This window comes from Rattus norvegicus, chromosome 1, assembly GCF_021556685.1.
Source record: "Rattus norvegicus strain SHRSP/BbbUtx chromosome 1, alternate assembly SHRSP_T2T, whole genome shotgun sequence".
Lineage (NCBI taxonomy): Eukaryota > Metazoa > Chordata > Mammalia > Rodentia > Muridae > Rattus > Rattus norvegicus.
The window spans coordinates 43029034-43043669 of record NC_141534.1 but is presented as its reverse complement, the minus strand read 5'-3'; the positions used below and the strand labels follow the sequence as shown (position 1 = coordinate 43043669).

General features: G+C 44.1%; 1 protein-coding gene across 20 annotated transcripts in view; it reads right to left on the bottom strand.

Moving 5' to 3' along the window:
- Positions 1-14636, bottom strand: part of Ccdc170 (coiled-coil domain containing 170) — a 149955-nt gene that overhangs the window by 53379 nt on the left and 81940 nt on the right. For 15 of the 20 annotated variants that reach the window (XR_015682748.1, XR_015682753.1, XM_087650891.1 and 12 more), the window contains exon 10: positions 6542-6778. Coding sequence is in view for 18 of the 20 variants with exons in the window: in XM_087650891.1 (XP_087507017.1) it covers positions 6542-6778 (237 nt within the window). In the remaining 2 variants the exon portion in view is untranslated. 20 annotated transcript variants of the gene reach the window in all.

The window sequence follows — 14636 nt, the reverse complement described above, 5'->3', positions numbered from 1 at the left end:
ATTTCACCTCACACCAGTCAGAATGGCTAAGATCAAAAACTCAGGTGACAGCAAATGCTGGCAAGTATGTGGAGAAAGAGGAACACTCCTCCATTGTTGGTGGGATTGCAGACTGGTACAACCATTCTGGAAATCAGTCTGGAGGTTCCTCAGGTAATTGGACATTGAACTACCTGAGGACCCAGCTATACCTCTCTTAGGCATATACACAAAAGATGCCCCAACATATAACAAAGACACGTGCTCCACTATGTTCAAGGCAGCCTTATTTATAATAGCCAGAATCTGGAAAGAACCCAGATGCCCTTCAACAGAGGAATGGATACAGAAAATGTGGTACATCTACACAATGGAATATTACTCAGCTATCAAAAACAATGACTTTATAAAATTCATAGGCAAATGGACGGAACTGGAAAATATCATCCTGAGTGAGGTAACCCAATCACAGAAAAACACACATGGTATGCAATCATTGATAAGTGGCTATTAGCCCAAATGCTTGAATTACCCTAGATGCACAGAACACATGAAACTCAAGGATGACCAAAATGTGAATGCTTCACTCCTTCTTTAAAAGGGGAACAAGAATATCCTTGACAGGGAATAGGGAGGCAAAGTTTAGAACAGAGGCAGAAGGTACACCCATTCAGAGCCTGCCCCACATGTGGCCCATACATATACAGCCACCCAATTAGACAAGATGGATAAAGCAAAGAAGTGGAGGCCGACAGGAGCCGGATGTAGATCTCTCCTGAGAGACACAGCCAGAATACAGCAAATACATAGGTGAATGCCATCATTAAACCACTGAACTGAGAATGGGACCCCCATTGATGGAATCTTAGAAAGGAGTGGAAGAGCTTGAAGGGGCTTGAGACCCCATATGAACAACAATGCCAACCAACCAGAGCTTCCAGGGACTAAGCCACTAGCCAAAAACTATACCTGGACTGACCCTGGACTCCAACTGCATATGTAGCAATGTATAGCCTAGTAAGGGCACCAGTGGAAGGGGAAGCCCTTGGACGTGTCAAGACTGAACCCCCAGTGAATGTGCTTGTTGGGAGGAGGGTAGTGGGGTGAGGATGGGGAGGGGAACACCTGTAGAGAAGGGGAGGGGGAGGGGTTAGGGGGATATTAGCCTGGAAACCGGGAAGGGGAAAAACAATCTAAATGTAAATAAGAAATATTCAAGTTAATAAATATGAAAAATAAAATGCATAAAGATACAAGCTAGAGTTAGAGAGACGACTCTGCAAGCAAGAGGACCTGAATTCAGATCTTGATCTGTCACCACTCCTAGAGACAGGAGCTCAGTGGCTGCCAGCCTATTTCCCAGTTCATTAATAGACTCAAGGACATAAGGTGAAAAGGGATAGAAGATATACCTGGTGTCCTTTGCTAGCCTCCTTATTCCCACATAAAGTCACAGGCCCCTACACATACATGTGCATACCTCTCTCTCCAGCTCTAGCTCTCGTTCTCTCTCACACATACACGCAAAAATCAGAGACAATTTATAAGTTTATGTTTCATATATTTAAAATAAGATAAACTATCTAATAGAAAGTATTCTCAGTAGTGCTAAGATTATGGTTTTCTGCAATATATTTGTCCAACAGAAGTTTTGAAAGAAGGGAGAGACTTATTTATGATAGACTCAAAACCATGAGAAGGTTCCTTCACTGTTAAGAGTATTTGGTGAATAAAACTGAAGATGATTCATCCATCCTGTAAGACTGGGCTTGTGTGAGAGATTTTGATTCTAAAGAACTGAGGTCAGCCCTGTTCACACTTTCAAAGCCACCATTAGGAGCAGTAGTAAAAGCATGCATGCTTCTTATCGTCCCTCAGACCTATATGAGGGCTATTCAGATGAGTCACTTTTTAAACTGTGTACCTGTAGATGTCTCCTCCTGATCATAGAGTTTCCTCTCTTCCTTTATTCCAGCAATTCCTATCAGCCTCAAAACCAAGGTAAATCTAAAACTGTGGGTTATAAGTGGTACAGCTTCTATCTTGTATATCCTGGCTCCAACACTAACCATGCACAATGCTAAGTTAGTTGAATTGTTTCTGAGCCCTGGAAAGCATGTAGATTAATGTTTTAAGACTCTACCATGTTACCATGTTCTCATGGTTACACGTTGTACATGTGGATTGGAATGCCACTCCAAAATCTACAAATAGTTCATTATTATGTGTCAAATTGTATGCAGACAGATGATAGTTTTTGTTAGGCTGGAGAGATAGTTAACAGCACTTGCTACTGTTCAGAGGACTGGAGTTCAGTTCCCCGCACCCACATCAAGTGCTTTACAACTGCTAGTAACTCTGATACCAAAGATCTGACTCTCTCTACGGTTACTACTGACACCTACACGCATGCACACACACACACACACACACACACACACACACACACACACACAGACACCTAAATATAAAATAATTTTAAATAATATTTTCAGAAAACCTCTGTACATGGTTAAGATTTAAAGTGGTCAGTAACACTAGCCCAGATGCTCCACTGTTCTGAACTCTGTGCTCATATTGTCCCAATGTACGCATGAATCTAGGGATTCCGGTAAGTCTCCATGTGCTAACTAATGAATTAATGGGTGCTTTAGTGCTGAATATTAATCTAGGACTGGTACTTTTTATATTTACTTATTTTCTCTGTCTGTCTCTGTCTCTGTCTGTCTCTCTCTCTCTCTCTTTGTGTGTGTGTGTGTGTGTGTGTGTGTGTGTGTGTGTGTGTGTCTCCACTTAAGTAATAAAGCATGTGTATAGGTCAGAGGACAGCTTGCAGAAGTCAGTTCTTTCCTTCTGCCATGTGTGTCCCAAGGATAGAACTCAGGTTGCGAGGCCTGGCAGGAAATGGCCCAGGGATGGCACTTTGGGAGACCTTTTTTTCACCCATGATATATTTTTGCTAAATCATCAGAGAATGTATTAGTCATGCACAATGGCTAAATTTCAAAAGTATGAGGAATTTATGAACTGCATAACTGGAGAATCGTATCCCATGCCTTAGTTCCTCCCTCGGGGAGACAAGTGATCAGTGCAGAAGTTCTACGTGGCGCTGTGAGGGCTAGCTTGCTCAGCAGCCATGTCTTTGAGGCAGGCACAGGGAACAAAGTGGTGGTGGTGGTGGTGGTGGTGGTGAGAATGGATCAGTCTTTCCAAACATTTGATGATCTCATAGTCAGGAAGAGCGAGAGAGGTCACATTCAAGCCCAGCATACTGGAAACCACTTCCCTGAAGTCTGCCAGCTGCAATTGCAAGCAGAGACACATTAGCTGGAGAAGGAAAAAACATGCCACCATTGCTGCATCAAGTATACCAACAATAACAAGAAAGGAAACCCCAGACTTGCATGAGGTAGGCAAATTACCCACTCTAGCCTGAGTCCTCTAAACTATGAATAAGTAGGCTTGCCTGCTAAGTGACCTCTGAAATCCCTGCAGGTTCCCCAGGCCTCAGCAGTTTCATAATCTCTTTCGAGTCAATGTGTGTATTTGTTACTGAGTTGAGGCCCCCCAAGAGACAATTGTTCCTGAGACTCTGACCTCACTAAGTCTGTTCAGAAATCCTGGTTAAGCAAAACGATTAACTGAGAACATGCTCTGCAGCCTGACAAGGGACTCTACAGATGTTGGTGTGAGCAGAGAAACATTTCCGCCTTTGGGTCGTTAACAGGGCAATGGGTTTCTGAAACTCAAAGGAAGGAGTAAGGTATTGAAAACAGAAGGACTTCTCTGTTCTTCTTAAGCCAAAGACTGCTACCTCAGTGTGTAGTTCTAAAGCTGGGCTGATTTGAGATTTCTAGGTGTCTGTCAAGTGGGAAAGCAGAAGCCAGGGGCGATGGTTATAATGGGCCCCATTGTTATAATAGATATTATTCTGGGGGTTTGCTATATTTAACATTTAAATACGTAGCATCACCAGACCAATCCCCTATACATCAGCTCTCTTCACATTCTCCCAGGGTAGTTTCTGTTGCCCTAGGCTACCATCGGCAAAACAGGGATATCCAGGGGTATCTAGGCAAGCCCTCACTAAATACCTTTCATTTCAGAAAAGATTGCATGCACATCAGGAGTGCAGCCTGCAGAGGGAGCACCATCAGAAGAACACCATCCACACGCCAACCCCATGCTCATTTATCTCCAACTTCTTTCCCATAATGGTCCAGCCTGGGAGATGAGAGGGTCTTATTTGTACACCACACCCTCAAAGTGTATATGGAAATATAGTCCTCGATGGTATGGTTCTGGCTTTGTGAGCTAATTAGGCTTGAGATCATGATGCTGGCTTCTCTAAGACAGAATTGGTGTCCCCAGAGCTTTTACCATTGGAGGGTGCAGGAAGACATCATGTGTAAACCTAATTCTCAAGCCTGTAGTCCTAAGAGAAATGGCAGCCTGCTTATTACAAGCTGCCCTGGTTCCCACACTTCGTTACAGCATCTAAATAGAATAAGGTACCAGCCTGGTCTCTCCAATGCAAACGTTTCCCTTGGAGTTTCCCACCCTCTTGAATATGGCCAAAACTCACAATTCCTGAGATGCTTTCTTCCTGAGAATGCTTGCCCTTAGAGTTTGGCTCTTCCCAGCTCTGTCTGACACATGAGCCAAAGCAGAATGGAGAAAAGAAAAAAATCCCCAGGACTAGAGTCTATTCTCTGCCCTTTTCAGCTTCAGAAAGTGACACACCAGTCAAAGGCAGTAGGGGTCAGACTGCCCGGGACAGAGTTCTTTATGTTTGACCTGATGTGTTCAGGAGATAAAATTCTCCTTGTAACCAGCCAGCCAGCGTGTACTTTTTTATGGCTTACATCTGTGCTTGGTCAACCATGAAGTCTGGGTGCCACTGTTGGAGATTGGAGGCTGTTTCCTGCAACTGATCTCTGTGGGAGATAAAGCTTCTCTGAGCTCCGAGCCCTGCTTAGCATTAAATGTGAAGGGACAATCTCCAGAGGCCATTATCAAAACGCAATTTAAAGCATCTCATCACCACCAGACGATGGGTTCACACTGGCTTTCTAATGCTTTGATAAGAGCATTAATTTTTGCTTCTTTTTTATAGTCTATGTCACAAAGCATAAATTGCTTTTCTTGGCCAAGAAACTCATGATTCTTGGCCAAAAAAGATGCTGGAGAGTAGGCTAATCTGTGGAGATGACACAGAAATCCCTACACATCGCATTGGAAGAAATGTATGAATGATGCTTCCTTTGGAGGTGCATATACAAAATTAGAGGGGTTCAGGGGAGCTAAGAATGGCCCTGCACGACTGGTACAACCATTCTGGAAATCAGTCTGGAGGTTCCTCAGAAAATTGGACATTGAACTACCTGAGGACCCAGCTATACCTCTCTTGGGCATATACCCAAAAGATGCCCCAACATATAAAAAAGACACGTGCTCCACTATGTTCATAGCAGCCTTATTTATAATAGCCAGAATCTGGAAAGAACCCAGATGCCCTTCAACAGAGGAATGGATACAGAAAATGTGGTACATCTACACAATGGAATATTACTCAGCTATCAAAAACAATGACTTTATGAAATTCATAGGCAAATGGAGGGAACTGGAAAATATCATCCTGAGGTAACCCAATCACAGAAAAACACACATGGTATGCACTCATTGATAAGTGGCTATTAGCACAAATGCTTGAATTACCCTAGATGCCTAGAACACATGAAACTCAAGACGGATGATCAAAATGCGAGTGCTTCACTCCTTCTTTAAAAGGGGAACAAGAATACCCGTGGCAGGGAATAGAGAGGCAAAGATTAAAACAGAGGCAGAAGGAACACCCATTCAGAGCCTGCCCCACATGTGGCCCATACATATACAGCCACCCAATTAGACAAGATGGATGAAGCAAAGACGTGGAGGCCGACAGGAGCCGGATGTAGATCTCTCCTGAGAGACACAGCCAGAATACAGCAAATACATAGGTGAATGCCAGCAGTAAACCACTGAACTGAGAACAGGACCCATTCCGTTGAAGGAATCAGAGAAAGAACTGGAAGAGCTTGAAGGGGCTCGAGACCCCATATGAACAACAATGCCAAGCAACCAGAGCTTCCAGGGACTAAGCCACTACCTAAAGACTATACATGGACTGACCCTGGACTCTGACCTCATGGGAAGCAATGAATATCCTAATATTCATTGGAAGGGGAAGCCCTGGGTCCTGCTAAGACTGAACCTCCAGTGAATGTGATTGTTGGGGGGAGGGCAGCAATGGGGGGAGGATGGGGAGGGGAACACCTATATAGAAGGGGAAGGGAAGGGGTTAGGGGGATATTGGCCCGGAAACCAGGAAAGGGAATAACACTTGAAATGTAAATAAGAAATACTCAAGTTAATTAAAAAAAAAAAAAAAGAATGGCCCTGCACTCGGATGACATCCCCATTCCCAAAGCAGTCCTTAGTGTTAAGTGTGTGACTATGCATAAGGCTTTTAAACCCTCCTGTCATGTCCTGAGGAAGATTCCACGAGCAGATTTGCATCTACCTGCTGTTCTCTCCTCTCTGCTTCATCCAGAGACTTCTTCAGGATCCTCAGCTCACTGCTGGCCAACTCGATCATGGCCCTGGTTCTTTCCTGGTTTGCTTGAGCCTCCTGCACTGTAGTTTCCAGCTCTGACATGACCAGCATAAGCTTTTTCTCTGCATTCTCCTTCATCTTCTCCAGCTCACCTCGGGATTGATTTAAGTCTTCAATGGCTTTGGTCTGTTCCAAAGTTTTAATCTAAGAAGTCAAGAGAATGATGGTCATTTCCCTTGTACTTCCTTAGGAGAACTGGATGCAAAGATAACTGGGAAATCGGTGGAATTCGCTACTTCCTTATGAATGAACAATGGATTTCATCCCAAGTGGCTATGCAGACCTTGTAGAGCAGAGCACCTTTATTTGATAAATCAATGCACTTAAGTTGCAGACAGCATGGCTCACGTAGGAGATCGCTAAAATAAAACCTGCAAGCAAGTTGGACTTTCTGTGCTAACCAGTGGATCCCTGTGCCTTGCAGATAACAACAGTAGTGGCACAATGTCTGCTCCTCCAGTGCTGTCACAGGGAAACCCCTCAGGAGGTCTCCCTCATCTCTGTGGGGAAGATCTCTATAGGCTTTTATTTATAAAGAAGTTTCCAGATGTGGACATGAGGTAAAAAGTTGTCATTGAAATCCTATGCAGACAAAGGGCAGAGATGGTCCCCAGCCAGAGCCTCACTTTAAAGCCCTAGTGGAGGCTCCTGGGATGGGAGGTGTGTCCTTGGGAGTTTGAGATCACACTGTAGCTGCTTACAAAAGTAAGGAAGGGCTGCCTCCAGCACAGCTCCCAGGACAGACCGGATGGGGGAAGTGAGGGAATAAAGGAAATATGAAAAGACAGACAGACACACACACAGAGAAAAGCTGGGATCAGGTGGTCTGTGCTCTTTGCTGGAGAAACCACATTACTGCAGAAGCTCAGCGTTCTTACTATAGAGATTGAACAGAGGCAGAGGCAGAGAAATTGCATACAGCTGGACAAGAAGGTGGGTTATTTCATACAGATAAGCAGGCAGGGGTTATGGTATATGGCTGGATGGAAGAGACAGGTTTGGCTAATCTTGGTAGGAACAGCCTCTGTCAGGGAGTCATCTTCAGGCTGTAAACATCAAAGGGAAGAAAGCTATGGTGGTCATTTTCTGTACACACTGTCAACAGCCACACTTGGACCAGTGGAAGGCTTTGTCCTTCTTCCATGAAACTCTGGAGTCAGGACATGAATCACAACATGGATGGAGTACAAAAACATCCCTGGGTGAATTAAGACAGACACAATGGAAAATGCGATAAAATTTCACCTATGAGATACATGGAACAGGCTAACTCATTCAAAGGCAACAGAAGTTACCAGGGCTGGGGAAAGGACGAAATGGGAGTTGTTTGCAACAAACAGATTTTCAGTTTGAGGTGATGGCAAGGGCTAGAAATGGGAGGCAGTGAGATTCTTACAGCTCTCTGGATACACTCAGCACTGCTGCAGTGTATACCTAGGAACAGCTAGGGAGCTGGGTTTTATAATACACTCTTCCACTGAAACATTAAGAAATCTGAAATGGTTTTGTAACAGCAAAGATTTGGAAAGGACTTTAAAATTAAATACAAGCCAGGCATGCTAGCTGTGGTAGCTAATCTGTTGACTGATCCCTTCACTGAGGAATCATCTAGATCCAATCCCCCTGTGAGTATATCTGTTCAGGAATGTCTTGGTTACCTTAATTGAGGTGGGAAGACCCAGCCCAATCAGGGCAGTGCCATTACCAAGGCAAAGTATTCTAGGTATAGGAGAGGGGAGGAATCAAGCTAAGTACAAATGAGCGAGTGAGTGAGCACACATTCATTCCTCTCGGCTCTTGACCGTGGAGGTAATAGAACTAGATGCTTCAAATACCTGCCATTGTGACATCTTTGCAACGATGGACTGTAACCTGGAATTGTAAGCAAAAATTAACCCTTATCTTCTAAGTTGCTTTTAGTTGAGCTATTTTATCACAGCAACAGATGTAAAATTAGGACGGTGGTGCATGCTTTTAATACCAGCACTTGAGAAGCAGAGGCATTAAGATGTGATGATGTTCAGGGCCAGTCTTGCCCACACAGTGAGTCTGGGTCAGTCTGGACTACATAAGAGCTGACCTCAAGAAAATCCAAATAAGTAAATACAAACAAGCTACAAGACGAGAGCCACTAAGATGTTCAAATAAATAAAAGACAATTACAAAAGTTATCAGGGAATTAGGGGAGTTAGAACCCTCACATACTGTTGGATTAAAGATAAGATGGTGCACTAATATGAAAGGCAGTTTTGAAAATGTTAAATATATAATCCATTGACTCTCATCCCCCATACTTGTAAGCCAGAGAGAAGGAAGGCCAAATGCCCTCACAAAAAGTTACACACAAAGTTCATAGAGGCTTTACTCATAATCACAAATCGTGACCACCCAAACATCCATCAATTGATGGATGGGGAAAATACAGTATAGCCAAACAATGAAGTGCATTAGAGAGGAAACAGTGAACCCTAAAACATCATGACAAGAGAATGAAGCCAACTGCCAAAACTCACATGATTATCTCCTTATGAAAGAGACAGGGAAAAGGTCTGAGACTACTGGGAAGGAGGAATGGGGAGTTATAATTTATGGGTACAGAGTTTCTTTGTGTATGCTAAAAATATTTTAAAATAAGATACTGTTTTAATAAGTCTGTAAATATACTTTAAAAAAACACACAGAAACGCATATTCTGAAATGGTGGCACTCTTTTGGAAGGTTCCAGAAGACTTTACAGGATACAGGACATCGGTGACTGGAGGGTGTGCTTTTCAAAGTTACACCTCTTCCTTGATGACCTCTTCACAGTCCACTCCATATCCACCCTCCTCTACTTCTACCACCACGGTGTTCTACAGACATTCACAGAACCCAACAACTCTAAACGGAAACCCTGAAACTGTAAGCCAAATACTTCTCCCCTTTGCTAGGTCGCTTACATCAGGTGTTCTCTCCCAGAGATGAGAATGCAGACTATCAGGAAGGACTAGATTGATCCACAAATCAAAATGCTGACAGAAAGGGGAGAGGCAGACAAGAATAAATTTGGACCACAGGTAGAAAGTGCAGTCAGGGGCTAGCACGTTCACCTGGTGCTGGCCTTATGATACAGCTTCACTCTGACTGAGTGACTGATGGGTGGCACATGGTGCCCTGGTCTAAGGTTCTCAGGATCTCATTAGTAAAGAAGAAGAAAGCTAGGAAACTAAGGCACGATTTGGAGGAAATGTGACTATCCGAGATTCTCATGCATGTCTAGCAGGACAATCAGACTTATCCTACTGGTACAAATTAAGGAAGTCTGCATCAAATGCCAGCTGTTAAGCTCATAAATGAAAAACCAGCATCACAACTTTGTAAAAAGCCAAATTGCTTATGCTTGGTCTGAATGCTTGTGCCCTCCGAAATTCAAATTACAGAGAAGTGCTTAGAGTAATGTTCAACATCCTTAGTTACCAGGGAAATACAAATCAAAATGACCCTGAGGTTCCACCTTATATCAAACAGAATGGCTAAGATCAAAAACCTCAAGTGACAGCAGACGCTGCCAAGGATGTGGAGGAACACTCCCTCAAAATTCTTATATCTTAACCTCCAAGGAGATACTGTGAAAAAGTGGGGCCTTTAAGAAGTGAACAGGTTGAGTTTCAAGAGGAATAGATGCCCGGGGTGGTTTGAACAAGAGTGGCCCCCATGAACTCAAGTTTGAATGGTTGGCCACCAGGGAGTAGAATGACTTGATAGGATTGGGAGGATTAGGAGGAGAGGCCTTGTTGGGAACAGGCTTTAAGGTTTCAAATGCCCAAGCCAGGCCTCTCTCTCTCTCTCTCTCTCTCTCTCTCTCTCTCTCTCTCTCTCTCTCTCTCTCTCTCTCTCTCTCTCTGCCTAAGGCTCAGACTATAAAGGTCTCAGAAACTTCTCTAAATTTCTCTAACACCTGTCTGCTTCTTACCATCCACCCCACCATGATGATAATGGAGTAAGTCTCTAGACCTGTAAGCTTCGTTTTTTTAACAGTTGCCTTGGTCATGGTTCTTCTTCACAGCAGTAGAACAGTGACTAAGATGCCTATAAACAAACAGAAACAAGGCATTGTATGCCCTGATAGAACAAATAAAACTCGCTTGCCCCCTTACACCATATGAGTACACAGCTAAGGAGGCTTGTGTGAACCAGGAAGCAAGATTTGAGCAGACATCAACTCTGTTAGCAACTTTCCAGACTCTAGAACTCTGGAAACTACATTTTTGTTGTTTATAAGCCACCCAGCTTGTGGCATATTGTTTTGACACTCCAAAGACTAAGATATTTTTCTAGACAGAGGCCAATAGCAATAGTAAGTATGCTTGACCTCACAGCCACTGATCCAGTTCTCTGGGGTGATACGAACTGTCTTGGGACTCTGACAGCAGCTGTGAACTTGAAGTCTAGAAGTCAAAAGAACACCTTCTACAGCTCTGGAAATATACAGAAAATAAAATGCCGGGCCTTGGGATAAGGGCAGCACGGAGAAAGGGATAAGCAAAATGACAGCAGAGCAGGTACTTAAGATGAGGAAGGCACAGGTCTGCAGGAGCCAACTTTGATGATTACTCCTGCAGATTCCCTGTTGATTCCATTGTAGTGAGAATTTCTTTGTTCTTAACAAAAAAGAACTTGGGGAATTATTAAGGGAGGTGTGTAGAGAGAATTTCCTGTAAGTGTCACTTGTCAGTAAAAAGCCTATGGCCAATGAGCTGAGGCAGGAAGTAGGAGGCCGGACAGTGGCAGCAAGAGAGGGAATTCTGGGAAATTGTGAAAGGGTACAGGAGATTCAAGAGCCAGATACTAAGGAAGAAGCAGTCCAGGACTGAAGGAGAGATAACTAACCAGCAGGTAGCTGAACTCAGGATAAAAGAAAGTGGAGATTCACCTTGGACTTGGACGCATGAAGCTGAGAAGAAATTAAACATAGGAAAGGCACAGAATAGATTGAATAGGTTAAATATGCTACAAGCTAGTTGGGGATCAAGCCAGACCTTGTGGCCTAGGCATTGATTAATAAATGATGTTCCAAGTTGTCACTAGAGGACAGAGGGTGGGAAGGAAAAACTGATTTATTTTTTTACAGTGGTGTGTCAAGGTGTATGCAAAGTACCCTCCCACGATTCAGCTTTCCACTCTGGCTGAGGAAACATGCTGAGATGTCTACCAGAGGTGACAAGCGGGTCACAGTTCAGAGAAGCTGTAGACAGTCCTAATGAGAAGAAAGAGGGACAGACTCTGAATAAGCAGAGGTCTTATCACAGCCCAGAGGTGTCAGGTCCTTGCATAGCTTAGGTCCCAGAGCCCCGACTTGGTACAGCCAGAGAATGAGGAAATGACAGGCACATTAGCATCTAGAACACTCAGATGGAAAGCCGCAGCACCCAGAAAATAAGCACTACATAGAGTCGAACATAGAGGTCAGGTTGTTGCATAGAGCTGAACATGGAGGCCGGGCTACTACATACAGATAAACAAGGAGGCAGAGTTATTATATGCCAGTGAATAAGGAGGTAGATGTTCCTAATCTCAGTAGGAGTAGGCATTGTAGGGGAGCAGTCTTCAGGCAGTAAACATCCAGAGGGAGAAGCTACCATGGGCAGTCTCTGTGCTGTCCAGTCCAACCACAGAAAGGCTTTGCTAACTCTCTGAGCCGTTCACTAGGGAAGGCCTTACCACTGCCATGGGCTGATGCATTAGGGCCTTGAGATGCCTATGTTCATGTCAACCGCACATGTTCACTCAGGACATCACTGGTCCCCTAGTCAGAGAACTGCTTGGATTCTTGTCAAGGGATGGGGCAATGAAGGGTGTGCCAAGTCAAAGCCACCAGGACAGAGCTGGGAGCCAGCAGGATTGACGGACTCTAAAGTCAAGCCATCAAGCCCACAGCAGATTCCTAGGAGTGGGGTGAGACTAAGTTGGTTTCTTAATCCCCCTGAGGGAACTTCTCAGACCAGCTCAGAGTTCATCAAGCAAGCAACTGGCCTCTAATTTTCCTCCAGCAGGGCATAACTGGCCATAAACAAGATTGATGTACCATCGAGAGGCCAGCCAGAACAGGGAAGGTTCTCAGGGTACCATTCATGGTAAGCACTGTGCGTAATCTGCTTCCCAGAGAACAACCATGTAATCTGGTGGCCAAGTCTTTCTTACACAGACGTGTCAAAGACCCAGACAGTGTTGAATGCAGAGTCTAAGTCTGCAGATGCAGTTGTTAAAGACAATGCACTAAAAACCCCTGACAGATGTCAGAGTGCATGATCTCTGCATGGATCATGGTGGCAATGTTCTAAGGCAGTGGTTCCCAACCTTCCTAACACTGTGACCCTTTTGTTTCTCATGTGGTGACCCCCTCCAACTATAAAATTATTTTCTTTGCTACTTCATAACTGTAACTTTGCTACTGTTATGAATTATAATATAAATATCTGCTTGCACTGGTCCAGGGTCACAACCCAAAGGTTGAGAACCACTGTTATGGCGTCTTAATGGTCAGAACAGATGCTGAGTCTATGAAGATGAAGATATTTGTAGGAGATGCCCCACTCTACAGTCTCTCCTCACTCCTTGTCCCTCACAGCACACATTCTGGGAGCTGGCAGCAGTTACCCTCACCCCAGAAAGCCTTTACAGGCCCTGCTCACTGTGCGTGGGAAAAGCAATCCAGGAGGCCTGGGGTATTTTAGAACAGAGTTCACTCCATGGAAGAGGAGCAAAGGGCTACACTGGCTGACTGGGAACTAGCTCCAATGGGGAAGAACTTGGGAGTAGCTCTGTGCAGGGGAGGTGTAGAAAACGACAGAGAAAAAAGACTTGCCTGTGGCTGGCAGCTATTGTCTGCTCTGATGCTTTCTTGGGAGGCCACAAAGAAGACATGACTGGCTCTCCCATGGGTTCTGGAGCCAACTTGGAGCCTCAGCTCCTAACAGGGCTAGGCCACATGCTACAGGCTGACAGTTAAAACTCTCCATTAGATAGTTAATCTTCCTTTCTTTCTCACTGGCCAGAATCAAGACTTATTCCATGGGCTGACCCCATTTAAACAAAGTCAAGAGACTGAGTCCTCACCAGTGGAAACATAGAACTGTTTTATCTTTCCAGAAAACAGCCAACAGGTTGTTCTTCAGGCCCTTCCTCCTGGCTGGAGCCCCAATAAGTATGTGGCACTAAGAGAGATTTCTGAGGAGGAGAGAGGATGAAAGCATTGGCTAGAACACTCAAGTTGAAATCAGAATAGGCTGGGCTTCTGATGGCCGCTAAGGGGTTCTTGTAAATGTGGTATGTTGGTACCTTACACACACTTGAATGCGTACACACACACACACACACACACACACACACACACACACACACACACATATCAACTGAGTGCTGAGGATTTTCCCTGAGGCCCATATATGTAAGACAAGCACACTGTCATTAAACTACCCCAGTCCTTGATTCTTTTCAGTAAAAAAAAATAATTAATGCCTTCCTGTCTGAGCCTCAGATATTGTGTGATGTTTCTATGTATCCCATAGAAACTGAGAGCTGTCAATAAAACATCTAGCCATGGAGAAGTTACACAAAACCTCTTCTACATCGTCTAGAATTCTACCACAAGGTTTCAGTGCCTGCAGTCGTTTATAAGGTGATGCTTCTGCCAAATCACAACACTACATTAATAATCCCAGGTTAAGGAGAAAAGAATGAAGGTGGGGCTGATGCATAAAATCATACATTTATACAAACTGAAGGCCAAAGTACACCACCATGTGCACAGGGGTTTCACACTAAGAAGATGAAACACGTGGAAGACCAGACTCCATCATGCAGGATACAGGACACACTCGAAAATGCCACCACACATTCTTATTAATGTCGATTTTAGTGACACTGAATCACAAGTGTCAATATCATTAATTTTTTTATTGAGTCTTCATCCTTTGATTTCTAAATTGGTTGCTGTTTCATAATGGCAAAAATGTAATGCAAT